This window comes from Microtus pennsylvanicus, chromosome X, assembly GCF_037038515.1.
Source record: "Microtus pennsylvanicus isolate mMicPen1 chromosome X, mMicPen1.hap1, whole genome shotgun sequence".
Taxonomy (NCBI): domain Eukaryota; kingdom Metazoa; phylum Chordata; class Mammalia; order Rodentia; family Cricetidae; genus Microtus; species Microtus pennsylvanicus.
This window is the reverse complement of record NC_134601.1, coordinates 78575421-78591521: the sequence shown is the minus strand read 5'-3', so window position 1 is coordinate 78591521 and position 16101 is coordinate 78575421. Positions and strand designations below refer to the sequence as shown.

At 35.3% G+C, this 16101-nt stretch overlaps 1 protein-coding gene across 1 annotated transcript in view; it reads right to left on the bottom strand.

The window, feature by feature from the left end:
- Positions 1-16101, bottom strand: part of Brwd3 (bromodomain and WD repeat domain containing 3) — a 102390-nt gene that overhangs the window by 28118 nt on the left and 58171 nt on the right. The window contains exons 15-22 of the mRNA XM_075956710.1: positions 14938-15072; positions 13598-13726; positions 10850-11075; positions 9030-9197; positions 5846-6029; positions 4238-4331; positions 1554-1703; positions 553-629 (exon numbers count right to left, since the gene is read on the bottom strand). Of these exons, the coding sequence (XP_075812825.1) occupies positions 553-629; positions 1554-1703; positions 4238-4331; positions 5846-6029; positions 9030-9197; positions 10850-11075; positions 13598-13726; positions 14938-15072 (1163 nt within the window). The remainder of the gene's footprint in view (positions 1-552; positions 630-1553; positions 1704-4237; positions 4332-5845; positions 6030-9029; positions 9198-10849; positions 11076-13597; positions 13727-14937; positions 15073-16101) is intronic.

The window sequence follows — 16101 nt, the reverse complement described above, 5'->3', positions numbered from 1 at the left end:
TATTTAATTTTAATGAAATGCTTCCAGAATAAAAATTACTGAATTTGCTATGACAGGATTTAAAAATCCTTGCTGGAAACACAAAACTGCCTAAAAATAAACATGAATCTTATGACTGAAACAGAGATATAGTTTGAAAACTAAAATAAAGTTTTAAAGTTTTAAATAAGGTGCACACCTTTAATAACAGAGGCAGGCAGATCTGTGAGAGTTTAAAGCCAGCTTGGTCTAGTGAGTTCTAGGACAGCCAGAGTTACATAATAATACTCTATATCAAAAGACCAAAACCTGAAATAATTATATAAAATTGCATAGAAGTACAATCATAAATTTAACATGAAGCTTATTTCACAGGTAAAAGAAACAACACCTCTATAGTTATATCCATAGAAAGTATTGGGAGTCATGAATAAATATATGGTACATGGGCTTCAAACCCAGAATTTTTTTGCATTACATGACACTATTTTATCTTGGTTTTATCAAATTCCTACAAAATCATAATTTCATATGAAATTAAATTTTGAATAATTTGAGGTCAATTGGAACTACCTGGAAGAGCTTTCACTTTGCCACTCAACAACAGGGTCTTCTACAGAAGCATCACTTGTGCCAACAGTTTCATCTTCCTATAATAAAGAGAAGGCAATTAAATATACTTAGTATCAGCTAGTATAATATAGAAAAAAACCTATTTGATGTACAGCACTTTATTACTTCATCAAACATCCTAGCTAAAATGTACATAATTATTTTTCTACATAGATCTCAAATTTACAAACAAACCTAGTGGGTATTTTATGGTATCTGGTATTATACTCTTTATTGATATAAAACATTTTTGTTTCTTTAGAAAAATGTTTAAATCTCAAAATACTTATAGTCTTCTTAAATGCTAAAAAATAGCTTTAAATATAGTGTGAGTATTATTTTAAGGTCAAGATATTCATGGAGGAAAAGGGAAATAATACTTTAAAAACTGTGAATAGTAGAAGAAAGAAAGTACTCTATAATGTTAATGTCAATAAAACTCTCATTATGGATCTAAAAAATAGAGTTGTTAAACGAACAAGAGGATTGGGGAACAAAGGAACAAGAGGAAAAGAGCAGCTATACACTCTCTTCACTGTCATGATGAAGATAGATCTGTGGAAAATCAACACTCAATGACTTCTGGAATAGATAGAGTCAGAAATAAAATAAAATAAAATAGATATATAAGCTAATTACAGAATGAATCAGTCCTGGGACTGTTCGCCTTATTTCTATTATTTATGTTTCATGCCTAGGAAGATTTTCTGTCACTATCTTATCTCACTGTCACAAAGACAAACTTTGGGTGGCACATGCTATACCCTTGCCGAGATAGTATCTTAGGTAGAAATCAGGAAAGACAATCTGAAGTGTTCAATGGAACACCCAAATCTGTGTAAGCGCTTATTAATAAGTATACCTCTGCATTTCTTATTCAAGTGACTTGCAAAAGGAAACCTGAATAAATGGTACAAAAACAACAAAAGAAGTAACTCGGAATAAATAACAGCAGATCTAACCTCGGAGGAGCTGTCTGAATCTTCTTGTACTCCTGCATTTTGAGATGATGCCTGTGAATTATGCTCTATGTTGGACCGTGTTAGGTAAGTATGCTGACGCTTGCGCTGTGTCCTCCGTAAAGACCGCCCACAGCTAGGCTGATGATCATTCTGTAAAAGAGAAGGGAAACCTATTTTAAAAGAAGAAATAGTACAAAACTGAACACTGAATACCTTGATTGCAAGAATTTGCCCATTCAGAGTTTACATGACACATTATTCACAATTATCATAGCAGGAATAAACATCCATATTATAGTTAATGTAACCCTTAAATAACTTTAAAAAGAAATATAAGAAAGTCTGTAAAAGCATTAGCATGACCAATTAGATTTAATCATTTATATTTCTTTCATTCCAGATTAGCAGTCTTAAGATTCTTAAGGTTTAGTAACGATCTTTAGAATCAATCTAACACAGCTTTACGCGCTTGTTCACACTTGTATTCCAAGAACTCGGGAAACTGAAGCAGAAGAACTACAGTACGTTCAAGGACAGCCTGGGCTAGAGAGTGAGACCCTGGCTCAAAACAAACAAAACAAGCTGATTTGAATTTATTTCTCATTTTATGTGTACGGCTGTTTGGCCTCCACACATATTTATTTGTAGATCACATGCCTGCCTTGTACCAGTGGAGGCCAGAGTGCATCGATTCCCCTCAAACAGGAGTTACAGATGATTGTGAGTTACAAGGAATCAAACTGAACACTCTGTAAGAGCAGCCAGTGCTCTTAACTATTGAGCCATATCCCTGGCCCCAGAAAAATAATTTTAAGAATCAATTTAACAAATATTCCTTGTAGAAAAATGCCAGGAGAGAATCGATAGACATAAAATAAGCTTTAGATTACATAAGAATAGAAGATTTAAGACTCGAAGTAATACACATATAAAAAGCAACATCCAAATCAGATATTGTGGCACATACTTATAATCCCCAAACCTGTGAAAAGAGGCAAGGGTTGGAAGTATTTCAGCATTGAAGGGACAACAGGCAGGAAGAGCACTGTGTGCAAGATCAGCACAGTCTACATAGTAAGTTCCAGGCCAACAGGGGCTATAGAGAAAGATCCTATCTCAGAAACCAAAGCCAAAACTAAAAAATTCAAAGTTTTGAGCATAAAAGTGTGCAATAGATAACAAGCAAGAAACTATGCCATGCTTAACTTCTTGTCTCTCACTGGAATTCAGTCCTACTACTTGTGAACAATGTAAAAGACACAATGATAGTAGTAACACGGAATTCAACTGATGCCCCAGCTTAGCCAGGGCTTCCAAGCTAGCCAGGGTTACAGCAAGAGCCTATTAAGAAAAGATACTTCATTTTAACAAGGAAAATTTAGTGTAGTATCTACCTTTGTACAATATCTAATATCTATAAGTAGAAATCATTATGGTTGATACTATCACAAGCAAAGCTACAGCCTTAATGTCATTGGGAGTAACTTTAAAACTCTTATAAACTAGTCTTGAAGGGTCAGTTTCTTTTTCTTATATGTAAATATCACTATGTTGTCCAGAGTGACCTCAAACTCTCATTTCCTTTCTACCTCAGCCCCCCAAATTTTGGGATTACATATACACACTACCATGTCTGGCTTCTGTGGTCTTCAAATGTATATGAAAACGTCTAAATTCCAGCCTAAATACCTAAATGCTTATATACCTACTCTAAACCCTAGCATTTCCAGATAAACTAATTATTGGCAAATAAGCAAAACAAAATAAACCATTAATTAGATTCATACTAGAGATGGAATAAGCTTAAAATACCCACAATATAAAAATTTAAAGCAGATATCAGAATCATGTACAAATATTTTAAGGTATTTATGATAATTATCCCTAATTTTGTTCATTGACAGAGAAAAAATAATTAAAATTCAGGATACACTACTTAGCTTTTCTTTAAACACTGAAAATTATCCAATTAACTATATTCTACAGAGGGGTTATAACTCGGGAAGAAATAGTTTACATCCTGATTCCTTTTGGCTGGTGAATGAGAAGATTTCATAAGCTTATTAGTTAGGCCAAATGCAGTACAGATATCTCATCCATTGCATAGCAGGGTCTACTGGGAAATGAACCTAGTACATCCCAACGTATAGTTAGGTTTTGCTTACGTGGTTAGATAGGTTATACAAGGGTTGGCAAACTATTTGTAGAGGGTCAGAAGAATGTCTGGCTTTCTAGGTCAGATCATTTTTATTCCAACTACTCAACTCTCTTTATATATAACATAAAAACAACTAAAGGCAAGCCATAATTGAATGTTTGCCTTACTTCAAATAAAATATAATTAAGTAAAACCAAGGATTTCATACATTAGCGTGACAACCTCTATCCTAATGGATACAGCATTTGTTTCACATTTGGATTGATAACCAATAGAAAATCACGATTGCATTTAAAAATATGAAAATAATATTTTATACATATACATTAAAAGACAACCTTTTATTTAAATTTTTTCTGTTAATAACCATTCACATGCATGTATGGATATGGATTTGAGGTTAAAAAAATTAAGATCCCTGTAAGCAGATGCCAATTTAAATACTCTCTTGATAGATAACTATTGCCTTTCAAATAATTTTTATTTGCAAACATAGGATTTGAAAGCACTGAAGAAGCAAACTTACTCTTTGGCTAGTAGAAGATGGCTTTTTCTTCTTTTCGACTGTATAAAGACTAATTTCTAGGTCACCTTTCGCAGTGCGACATTCCTCTTGAACCCTAATAAAATAAGAAAAAGAATCCAAGAGTTTAAACATCAACTCTGAAAATTAAACAACTTCAAAATAGAAAATGTAGCTCTGTAATCGTTTTAGCGATATTCTTCAGTGGCAATGTTCTGCAATCAGCACCACCACCCATCCCCATTACTTTTCAATCACTTCCAAGATAAAACCTGGAACTATTAAGCAGTTACTTCCCATTTCCCCATTCCTCTAGGCCCTGAAAGCCTCTGCTATCTGGTACTATGTCTATGAATTTTCCTGCTCTAAATATTATGTTAAGTAGAGCTACACACTATTTGTCCTTTTGTGTTATGTCTTCTTTTACCTAGCAAGACAGCTTCAAATTTTATTCATGTTTCAGCAGTTATCAGAATGGCTTCTTTATGGAATAATAAAATACCATTGTAGCTGGGCGGTAGTGGCACACGCCTTTAATCCCATACTGGGGAGGCAGAGGCAGGCGGATCTCTGGGAGTTCAAGGCCAGCCTGGTCTACAAGAGCTAGTTCCAGGACAGGCACCAAAGCTACAGAGAAACCCTGTCTAGAAAAACCAAAAAAAGAAAAAAAAGAAAAAGAAAAAAAAAACCATTGTATGCTAAATCATATTTGATAATCTATTTACTGATTGATATTTAGTTTTTTCACTTGAATAACACCGCAATGACTATTAGCACACAAATATCTAATTCCCTGCTTCCTCGTTTATTTTTAAGTAAGGAATTCTTTGAATTTTCTCTATTCTAGCAGTTGCAACTCATAAAATTAGCTTTTTTCTTGATTCCTACTTATATCAGAAAGCAGAGGGGGAAATAGGATTTAATATATTTTGCTACTTTGGGATTATCTGCTAATAATACTTGGTTAGATGGTATGGTTAAAATATATGCTCTCTGGAATAGTTCATATATATATATATATATACACACACACACACAAACACACACACATATATATTATACATAATATATACATATATAACCCATCTCTCCTTGTGATTATACAGTTGTTATTATAAAAAAGGTAGTTTTACAAGTAAGAATCGTGATTGTAGATTTGAAACTATGCCAACAAAATCCTTTCACCAGTGAAGAATATTTGAATGACATTTTAAAGCACATTTACACTGCATACTCATACTGCTCCAATACTTAGCTGGTGACCTTTTTCTTGGATCACTGTTAATCCATAGTCAATATGCCACTCAGGTTCACATGTGCTCTAATATGAATTCTGTCTTAGTATCTGTATTCTTACCCTTAGACGATAAGCCCACACACTGGCGCAAGAATGCATCACCTTCTCAGTATTTCCCAGGGCATTAATCAAAAGCTGAGCACATTTAGGAGGATATTTGTCACAAAATAAGCTAATTACAATCAGTTGATATGGAAAAACTAACATATGATGCAGCTTGATTAGAATATCTCAGTTACTAGGCTAATTTAACATAATTCTCTTGTAAATATACAGTTTTGAATTTTCTTAGGAAGGTTACCATGTCAACTCACCTACTAACTCCATTATTTAGTTCATTTACCACCACTCTTCTGCTCCAGGCCATGAGATCTCGTTCAGTGGCCATCTGGCTCCTAGGAGCATTGTTATGCATTTGCCGAACACCTTCAATTTGACCACTACGTCGAAGCCCAATATTTGGAGAAGAGGGTATGTCCATATTCGGACTACTCAGAGCTAAAGCAAAAGCAAGGAAAACCACAATGTTCTGAACAAACATACCAGTGATGGAGATTAGAGCGCTAAATAAGATCTAAGTTTCAAAGACTGGCTGTTTGGGGCTGATACTGTAAAGATTGCTTACCTAGGATGAGCAAAGCCCTAGATTTGATCCCTAGCACCAAAAATAACAGAGGCGAGAAGGAAAAACAGAAAGCGATTTCTGGAAATATGAAAGTAATTATTACCCCTTTTCTACATTTTTTCTGTGCCATCTTCATGTTTCTATATTATTATAAATAATATCAAGTACCCAATAAATGCTGAAATTTTGTATAATTCTTTTCGTTTTTAAGGCACCACTTATCAGACATCTACTAGATACAGAATACACAACCCTGTCCAAATATGATCTGAAAGATTCATATATATATATAGACTAACAATTCAATTTAAATCCTTGTAAAATCTAAATTCTATCTTTGCTTACTTAATTAGGAAAACTGTCAGTAAACTAAGTATAGAGATGTACACATGGAATTCTAAGTCTTGGGAGACTGAGGTAGATTACGAGTTGTAGGCTAGCCTAGGCTACAGAGTAGAACACTTGCTAAAAATAATGTAAAACAAAACTTTCAAAAGAAAAAATTGAAAAGTACAAGCAGACACTGGGGAGATACTGAGTCAGGAAAGTGCTTGTCAGACAGGCGTGAGGACTTGAGTCTGAATTCCTAGCACCCAGCTCCAGTGTCGTGTGTTGTGCCTATAATGCCAGCAGCAGAGAAGCAGAGAGAAGTCTTGGTGAGCAGTAGGTTCAGTAAGAGACAGTCACAAAAAAATAAGGAGAGCAACTGAAAACACACACACACAGAGAGAGAGAGAGAGAGACAGAGGAGGAGAGAGAGAGAGAGAGAGAGAGAGAGAGAGAGAGAGAGAGAGAGGGGGAGGGGGAGGGGGAGGGGGAGGGGGAGGGGGAGGGGGAGGGGGAGGGGGAGAGAGAGAGAGAGAGAGAGAGAGAGAGAGAGAGAGAGAGAGAGAGAGGAGGGAGAGAGAGAGAGAACCCAAAACCAAAACCAAAAACCACAACAACCAGCATCTCAATCTGTAACCCAGGCTGTTCAGAAACACACTATGCATCTCAGGGTGACCTTGAACCCACTGTGATTCTAAGGCATTAGCTGCTCCTATGACAGAATTTAAAGCATGAGCCATAACATCCAGCTAGCAAAACATTTTTAATTTCACTTTCAAAATTAATAAGCAATGTAAGAAAACGCTAGTAAGCTTCTTATTATTATATTTGCAAATAAAACACAAATAGAAAACTGCAATCGAAATCAACACTCAAAAACAATCCAAACAAAATGAGCATTGCAAATAGAAGTAAGTGAGTGGGGTTCCCTTAGCTGATGGAATTTCAGTCTACAACAGCTTAGTGTTGGAAGCAGAGCTAAATATTGATTGCACTAATGAAGATCTAAATTGGAGATCTAAGAACTCTGCAATACAGGATTGCCACTCTACTTCTAACCTTGTCCAAAGCTCAGGAAAACTTAACTGAGTTAGATGCCCCAAGGGACCCATATGAAGAACTGTTTTATTATAATTTTGTGAAATAACTCAAGAAATAAGCAAAATATTCTGTGTGTTTCTTCAAATTTACATATGTTTACTTCTGTGCAACCCTATACGCGATTTTACCAAAAAGTACAGTAATTATGTAAGTAGAAAACAAAACAATCGGGCATAGTGGTATAGGTCCTTGGAACCTAGTCCTCTGGTGGGCAAGGCATGATGGCCATAACTTCAAGGCCACCATGGGCAGCACAGCAAGACTTAATCACAAACAAAAATAATGGGCTCAAAATGTAGTTGAGTGGTGGAGACTTTGCTCCTGAAGATGTTGAGTTCATGGGGCTGGAGAGATGGCTCAGTGGTTAAGAGCACTGACTGCTCTTCCAGAGGTTCTGAGTTCAATTCCCAGCAACCACATGGTGGCTCACAGCCATCTATAATGAGACCTGGTGCCCCCTTCTGGCTTGCGGGCACACATGGAAGGAATGTTGTACACATAATAAATAATAAAAAAAAAAGATGTTGAGTTCAATCCCTAGCACTAAGAAAAACTTGCCAGGTAGAGGTGGCTCATGCCTTTAATCACAGCAATAAGTAGGCAGAGGTAGGTGGATCTCTGCGAGTTTGAGGCCAGCGTGGTCTACAGAGTGAGTTCTAGGACAGCCACGGCTACACAGAGAAACCCTGTCTCAAAAAACTCACATTTCTTGACAAATTAGATATATCAGATACAGAGGTACATTTTATGGTAAGTGAAGGAAGGTGTATTTTAGATGATAATAATAATACTCCTGTTAGAGGTAACAAAACAGTTCAGCAGATAAAGGTGCTTGTTCTCAAGTCAGGTAACCTGAGTTCTAGCCCATGGCCATACACATACCCACATATACACACACTTACATGCAAAGTAAATAGGGAAGAATAATTAATTATATAATAACTTCTACTGGGATTAAGATGAAGCTATTGTGTAAGCCTGGTCAGGGGTCATATTTGTGTTCTCTAAGAAAAGGCCAGACCTTTTTCTACTGAACTATTTTGTTCATTCAGGAGCAAAGGGTGATATGCTGCTCCCCTTTCAACAACTGGGACCAATTATTGGGATGGCACTTTCCAAACTTAAGGTGGTTTAAGTTTAAAACCTTCATAGGTCAGGCCCCTGATGAAAGGGCCAGACTTATTCCAAGACTTCATTTCTAGAAACGAAAGCAAAGATTGCAAAATAAACTGAGTCAGAAGGAATACTGTATTTAAATCCACTGCCTACATTTGTTAGAAAGTGAACGTTAGCCATGAATGATAATAATTAGACCACGCTACTTTGGAATACTTGCTATTAGAAGTTAGAAATTAATAAAAATGTTTACATTTATAAACACGAAATGTTTTCACATTATACATGGTAAAAGTTTTTATACTTTCCACAAATATACAATTACTTACCACCATTAACAGAATATGATCTATTAGTTGGAAAATGTGGAACATTTCCTTCGTTGTTTAGTCGGAGGTCTTGTTCTCTTTGTAACTCCCTGATTATCCCATCAAGAATGCTTTCTTCTTGGTCATTGGTTTGCTGCCCAATTACCTGTTCTACCACCTCACCATCACCTTAATGAGACCAAAGATACAAAGTCAGATAAATTTATTACATTTTTAGTATGCCTTAATATGGTAAAATAAAGAGAAAAGTTAGCTTAACTTATAAGCTGTGAAAGAAGTAATGAGAAATAATTTAAGATGAAAATAAAGTATACATGAAATAATATTTTATGGAAATTTTAAAATTATACTTAATGATTCAACATTTGCATTTGATTTAACCAATAGCCCTAAATTAGACATTAACAAGGCATTTTAAGGAATAATTATAACATTAAAGTTAAATAATCCACTTGAAAAACAAGTTTTCTATATGCTATATTCTAAAGCTAAAATCAAGAATTAGAGATGTGGGCAAGATTTTTCTTTTACATTGGGTCTTATTCTGTAAACCACCATGGCATGGAACTTACTATATAGTCCCACATGGCCTTGAGCTCATGGCAATCCTTCTGCCTCAGCCTTCAGAGTGCTGGGATTACAGGTATGAGCCACCATGCCTGGCTTGAGTCATTTATAAACGAGTTTATTCACAGTTACCTAGAATGTTCTGCACCTTGCTTTTATGAAAATTTTGTTCTAAAAGAAGTTACAAGTATGAGCTTTAAAATAAATAAATATTTTTTGTAACACCAGTGTTTTAATAAGTAAAAAATTATTTTTATGATAAATTCAAATTCAAATTTTACTTCTGAATGAACAATTTTAACTTTTATCTTTCTTAAAAGCATCATGTCCTGCTTCTTCATCTTGCCCTGTAATTAAATCAAATGGGATTTGATAAAGTAACAAAGGAATTAATTCTTGTAATAAATTAAGTATGCTAAATGAAGTTTTTATTTAGATAGTTTCAATTTGATATTCTATTTATTATTCACATTTTTATCCTTGGTTCATAATTATTAAATCAGAGTAACCAATACTACTACATTGTTCTACAAATGTTTACTTCATTTTATTCTATGAAGGTCAATCACCAATTTCCTAGTAAAGAAAGGAAATTCAGAAGCCAGATATGGTGGCACATGCTTGTAATACCAACAGTAAGAAGGCTAAAGCCTGAAGAAATGAGAATTCTGAGCTAGCCCAGAAAACATAGTGAAATCCCATTTTTTAAAAACAAAATTGAGGAGGCAAGGAAATCTATTTGTGAATCCAAAACTTCCTCCTCTATAATTCAATGCAAACTGTGAAAAAGCAAACCAATACAAAGGCATTCCACGGATGAGCAAGTAGAAAAGACAGGACACAGCTGACACATCTATCTAAAGAAATCCAGTCTCAGTTTGGGGGTTTCATTAACTAGCAGTTTTCAAAATGAAATATCCATACTCTATAATTTTACCAATTAAGCTTAATATAGTAAAGTTGGTAAGTTTAATCATTACCAGAAGTCACTAAGCAGAACAAGGTCATACATATGGCAATGGTTTCCACTGTGGTAGGTCAACAAATTACCTCTTGGGCACGTTACTGTTTGTCCTAAACCAATTACTTTGCACAGCAGAGCTAAACAATAAAAAAAAAACTACTCTGGTAAGCTGAAATCTACAAGTAAAAATGAATACAAATAGTATATAATGCATGTTATGGCCCATTTCAGAATTTAGTACGAACTATCCATCTGCAACAGTTTAAATTTGCTTTAGGAGGTAGCATACCATTAGCCACATAACCCAGCTGAGGAATAAGCTGCTCATCTTTACAATTTTCCCGTCCTGGTACCAGTCGTTGAAATTTTGTAGGATGAGGATTTCCATCGACATCCACCAAGAATGGGGGAGGCATAAGGTGAGGAGCTTGCTGAGTTTGCTCATCCAATACATAGTTATTCGCATCTCGGATAAGTGGTCGATAATCAGTGTGGAAGAACATCTGATCTGGAATCTTTGTGACAGACGTTTTGTTAGTGTTTAACATACCAGAGAATGTATGGTCCAGGCCCTTATTTTCATCCCTATAGCATATATTTTGCATCATACAGCTTTTATATTCTCTCATAGTTCTGTGTTACCATATGTTCCTCTAGGAAGAAACAAATGACCTAAATAGTAGTTTTCTTATCTCCAAATTCGGATTTGCATTATTTTGGGAACCTCATATTTCCCTAATTAGAATAAGAAATAAGGCAACAATCTATCAGAAGCTGTGTATTTTGATTTGACTTATAGCAAACACACAAACCTATAACTTGAGTTCTTATTTTTATTTAAGAATAAATGAAGCATGACATTCATGATGAGCATAATAAACGTCAACAAATCAACATAGAAAGCTATTGAGCTAACCTCAATGATGATGATGTCTCTTCCCACTATAAGATTCCACACTCTCCCTAGACTCATAGCTAATAAAATACAAAGAACCAGTTGGGTGTGGTACAGCATGCCTATAATCCTAGCAGTCTCCCAAGACAGAGGAGAGAGTTGCAGTAAGTTTGATGCCAGCTTTGTAGCAGAAAAACTAAAAGATATGGATGGAGGGCTACACATATGATGCAACAAAAGTAGATGGGAATGAGATAAACAGTTTACCGAGTTATAACAAGCCACAAGATTAAAACCATCAGAGAAAAAATCTCGCAAATAAAAAAAAAGCTTCTGAATTCAACCAGCCCATTAAAGAAGGATGAACACCAATGCTTCTCAAGTAACTACATAAAACAGAAAAGGAAAGAATACTACCAATGTCTATTTACAAAGACATTATTACCCTGATTAAAAAAAAACATATTAAGGCAAAACAAAAATAAAATTATAGACTAGTATCCCTAATGAACATAAAAGCAAAAATAAGATACTTGAAAACCAAACTCTAGAACACATCAACAATGTCACTCAACATGATCAAGCTGGCTTCAATTCAGAAGAGATAATTCCACATAAATCAATAAATCTATCACATAAATAGTCCCAAAGACAGAAACCATACGATTATCCATTTAATTCAGAAAGACTTCTGATGATTTGACAAAAGTGCTAAAGAAATGGAGAATAGAAGCAACCTATCTTGGGGGCTGAAGAAATAGCACAGCAGTTAAGAGTACACACTCCTTCTCCCGAGGACTGAAGTCCATTTCCTGGACCGCACGCAACTTCAACTCCAGGGAGATCCAATGCCCTTTTCTATCCTCCACAAGCCCTGCACTCATGTGAGCATACCCACCCTCCCCCCACCCAAGTATATATATAAAAATAAAACCTTTTCAAAAAAGTATGGGTTGGACAGGTAGTTCTGCAGTTAGGAGCACAAACTGCCCTACCAGAGGACAGCAGTTCAATCACTAGTACCCACAACCATTTGTAACTTCAGTTCCAAGGGATGACACATTTTTCTTGTCTCCACTGGCAACAAGCATGCATGTGATGTACAAACATACAAACATAGAAAATATCCATACATATAAAATATACCAAAAATTCAAAAAGCGTAACATATCTCAACATAAGAAAGATAAATATAAAAAAAACTATTGCCAGTACCAAACTAAATGGGTAAAACTCCGAGTATTTTCACCAGCATCCAGAACAAGTAGGCCTATTTTCTTCACTTTCATTTAGTACATACAGTGCCTGAAGTCTATGAAGACTAAGACGAGAGATAGCTATGAAGGGAATGCAAACAGGAAAGGAAGAAATCAAAGTTCCTTTCTTTTTAGAGAATATGACTCCACACACAAGAGTTTCTAAATTCAGCACATGGGGCTAGAGAGATGGGTCAGCATTTAATAGCCCCTGTTTGCCGAGGACTGGATTCAATTCCTAGCTCCCACATGGTGGCTCGCAACCATCTGTAGCTGCAGTTCCTGGGTACCCTCTTCTGACTCCCAAGGCACCAGGCATGCATATGGTGCAGATAAATACATGCAAGAAAAACATCCATACACATAAAATAAATCAATCTAAAAAAACCTTTTAAAACTCTAGAGCTGATAAAGCTGACAGAACAAAGAACGTGGCAGGATACAAAATTAATGTAAAACAATCAGTAGCCTTTTTTCTATACTGGTGGCAAACACAGTGAAGAAGAAATCAAGAAAACAACTCCACTCATATAGCCTCAGGAAAAAAAACCTAAAATATCTTTTGGTAAACCTAACCAAGGAAGGTGAGAAATTTGTTCACTGAACATTTTAACGTACTGAAGGAAAAAAAAACATGATGTTTTCTCTCATACATGGGCCCCACAATTCACATAAATACAAAAAACAATTTATATATATGACATGAATGAAGAAGTGAAACTATCTGGGGGGACTAACGTGGGGGCAGAGAAAAGGGAAGGACATATGCTCAATATACAATATACACTTGTTGTACCATGTTTCATGAATACATAGAATGAAAAAAATCAATTCTGAATGGTACAATCCCAAATTATTATCTGCAACAAAAATGATATATACTAACCTTTTCGTAGTATTTACTGCAGCCAAAGCCAAATAGCAACAAATGACCATGAGAATCTGTGCAGGCAAAATGGTTTCCATCTGGTGAAAATTTACAATCGAACACTGCCCCATGACCTTGGCCTTCAATCTGAAATTCAGAGGAATCCCTTAAGTCATTTTAAGAGTCCTTCTCAAACATTAAGTAGGAAATAGCTTCTCCTGGCTACTTTTCTCTTGAATTCTGTGATGAATCAACATTCCAATGCACTCTCTGGCGTCTGTAGCTAGAACCCTAGAGTGAACAGTAAGTCTCTGAAATATAATTATAGAGGATAAAGTTGAGGTGGATGGGATGAACAGCTGCACCTCACATAGTAACTCATGAAATAATGAGGAGAGTTAAAAGGATCTATATGCAAGCAAATTGACAAAGGTGCTATTCAACAAAGTGAAGATATTTTTATATCTTAAGCTCTAAGACATGCCTTTAAATAACTATCTTAAAATTAAACCATGTAAATAAACTAACCAAAGACGATTATTAATGATTTGAGACCTACATAAAGTCTTTAGAAGTGAACTCAAAGGTCCATGCACAGTTTAACGTTGTTTGGTGGGAACTATTTTTAAAAAAGGACCCTAAACATGAAAGATATGAGTATGCACATCATGAAAGAATGGTGTTTTACTGACACATGATAACTAATCAATGTTTTACATAACTTATATGAGATTTTTATTACAACCATCTATATCAGTACAGAAGATCCTGCCTCAAAGAAATAAGCCACAGCCAGGTATGGAAGTGCACACCTGCAATTCAAGTGCTCAGGAGGTACTGCAGGGGGATCAGGAGTTAAAGGTCATTTCTGGTTTACTGACAATTTCAGGCACACTTGGGCTATATGAGACACTGTTTCCTCCAACAACAATAACAGAACATGTATACATACTAATACATATTTTCCAAATAAGTTTTGAACTATGAAACTCATATAGTTGAGGTTTATATAAGAGACAGAGTTATGATTTAGGCTTTTTCTTTGTATTCATAAGTTGAAATTATAGTTTACACATTGGCCTTTAGGTATTTTAGCTTACATTTTTAATACAATTGTAAAAAATCAGATTGAACGATTCAGTTTAGATGTACATATCAAAATTTGAAAACTGCTAACCTCAAGATAAATAGCCATGCTGAAAGATTTAACCCTAAGCCCTTGAATCATTCTCTGAATGATTTCACTGATTTAAACATAGAAGACAAGCTGTTCCTTTTGCTTGGCAACTGGGTTATCAAAACAAAGAAAAAAAACAAAGTGAGATTTAATACGAACTTTATAAACAGAGATTTCTTACCATATTAAAATAATTTCGAATTTTGGTCCCTCGGTCAAGGTCCCAAATAAAAATGTTCCCATCATGACCCGCTGAAAGTATTATCCTTTGATCAAATGGATGTGCTTCTAGAACAAACACTTCATCATCGTGCCCCTACGATGTAAATCAATGTTAGAAATGAAGAGGAACACCAGATGTCTGGTCTATTTGTCCAAAGGATCTTGAGCACTGAAAGTCTAATTGAGATGAATTAATGCATACCAACTAAATAGCATCTACTCACGGGTACTTCATCAATAAATATTTTAGAGGTTCTTAAGTGTACAACTGCTGGTTTTTATAAACCTGATGTCTTAGATAAAAGACACAGAAAGATAATTAATGCCCACTGACCACTGAAATGTAAATTGGAGATGTAGAACTTGGATAATTTTTTAAAAGCCACAGAAAATACAACAAGCAGGATGTGACGGCATATGTACTTCCAGTAGGCAAGGCATGGGTGGAGGCAATCAAAGGTCACCCTTGACTACAAAGTGAGTTTGCCACCACTCAGAACTACACAAGATAGGATCTCAAAAGTGAAATAAGAGTTGGAGAACAAAGAAAGGAATAAAGAAATTTCACCAGAATCTTTCACTACCACCATAATAAAAGGCCTGGACTGGTTTTTACCTCACATTCTCATCATGGTACCTGAAGTCTCAGAGCTCACAGGTTCGATCTAAACTATATAGTGAAATTCAAGTTCATCAATGGCTAAACAGAAAATTTAAGGCTAGCCTGGGCTACATAAAACAAAGAAAGAAAAATAAAATTAAGTAGCTTTGTCTGTTACCAAGATGAATTCTGTCAGTAAAATCCAGTGAGAACAGACGATCTATAAATGAGTCCACACTAAGAGTGTCGCTGAACAAGACTTCAAGGTAACTATGAAGATGGAATTCTACATAGATTTAGTAAATTAACAGCTACACTTCCTAAAGCTGGGAATTTAGAGATATGTATGTTCCATGTCTGACTCAGTAACTACAGCTATCTGTGGATATTAAGCATTTGGAATATGGGTACTACAAATTGAGATGTTTTACATGAAGATTTTGCATGAAAAGTGATGTTTCATTATCAATTCCTGTATTAGTTTCATGTTGAAATGACAGTATTTTGGATATATTCAGTGTA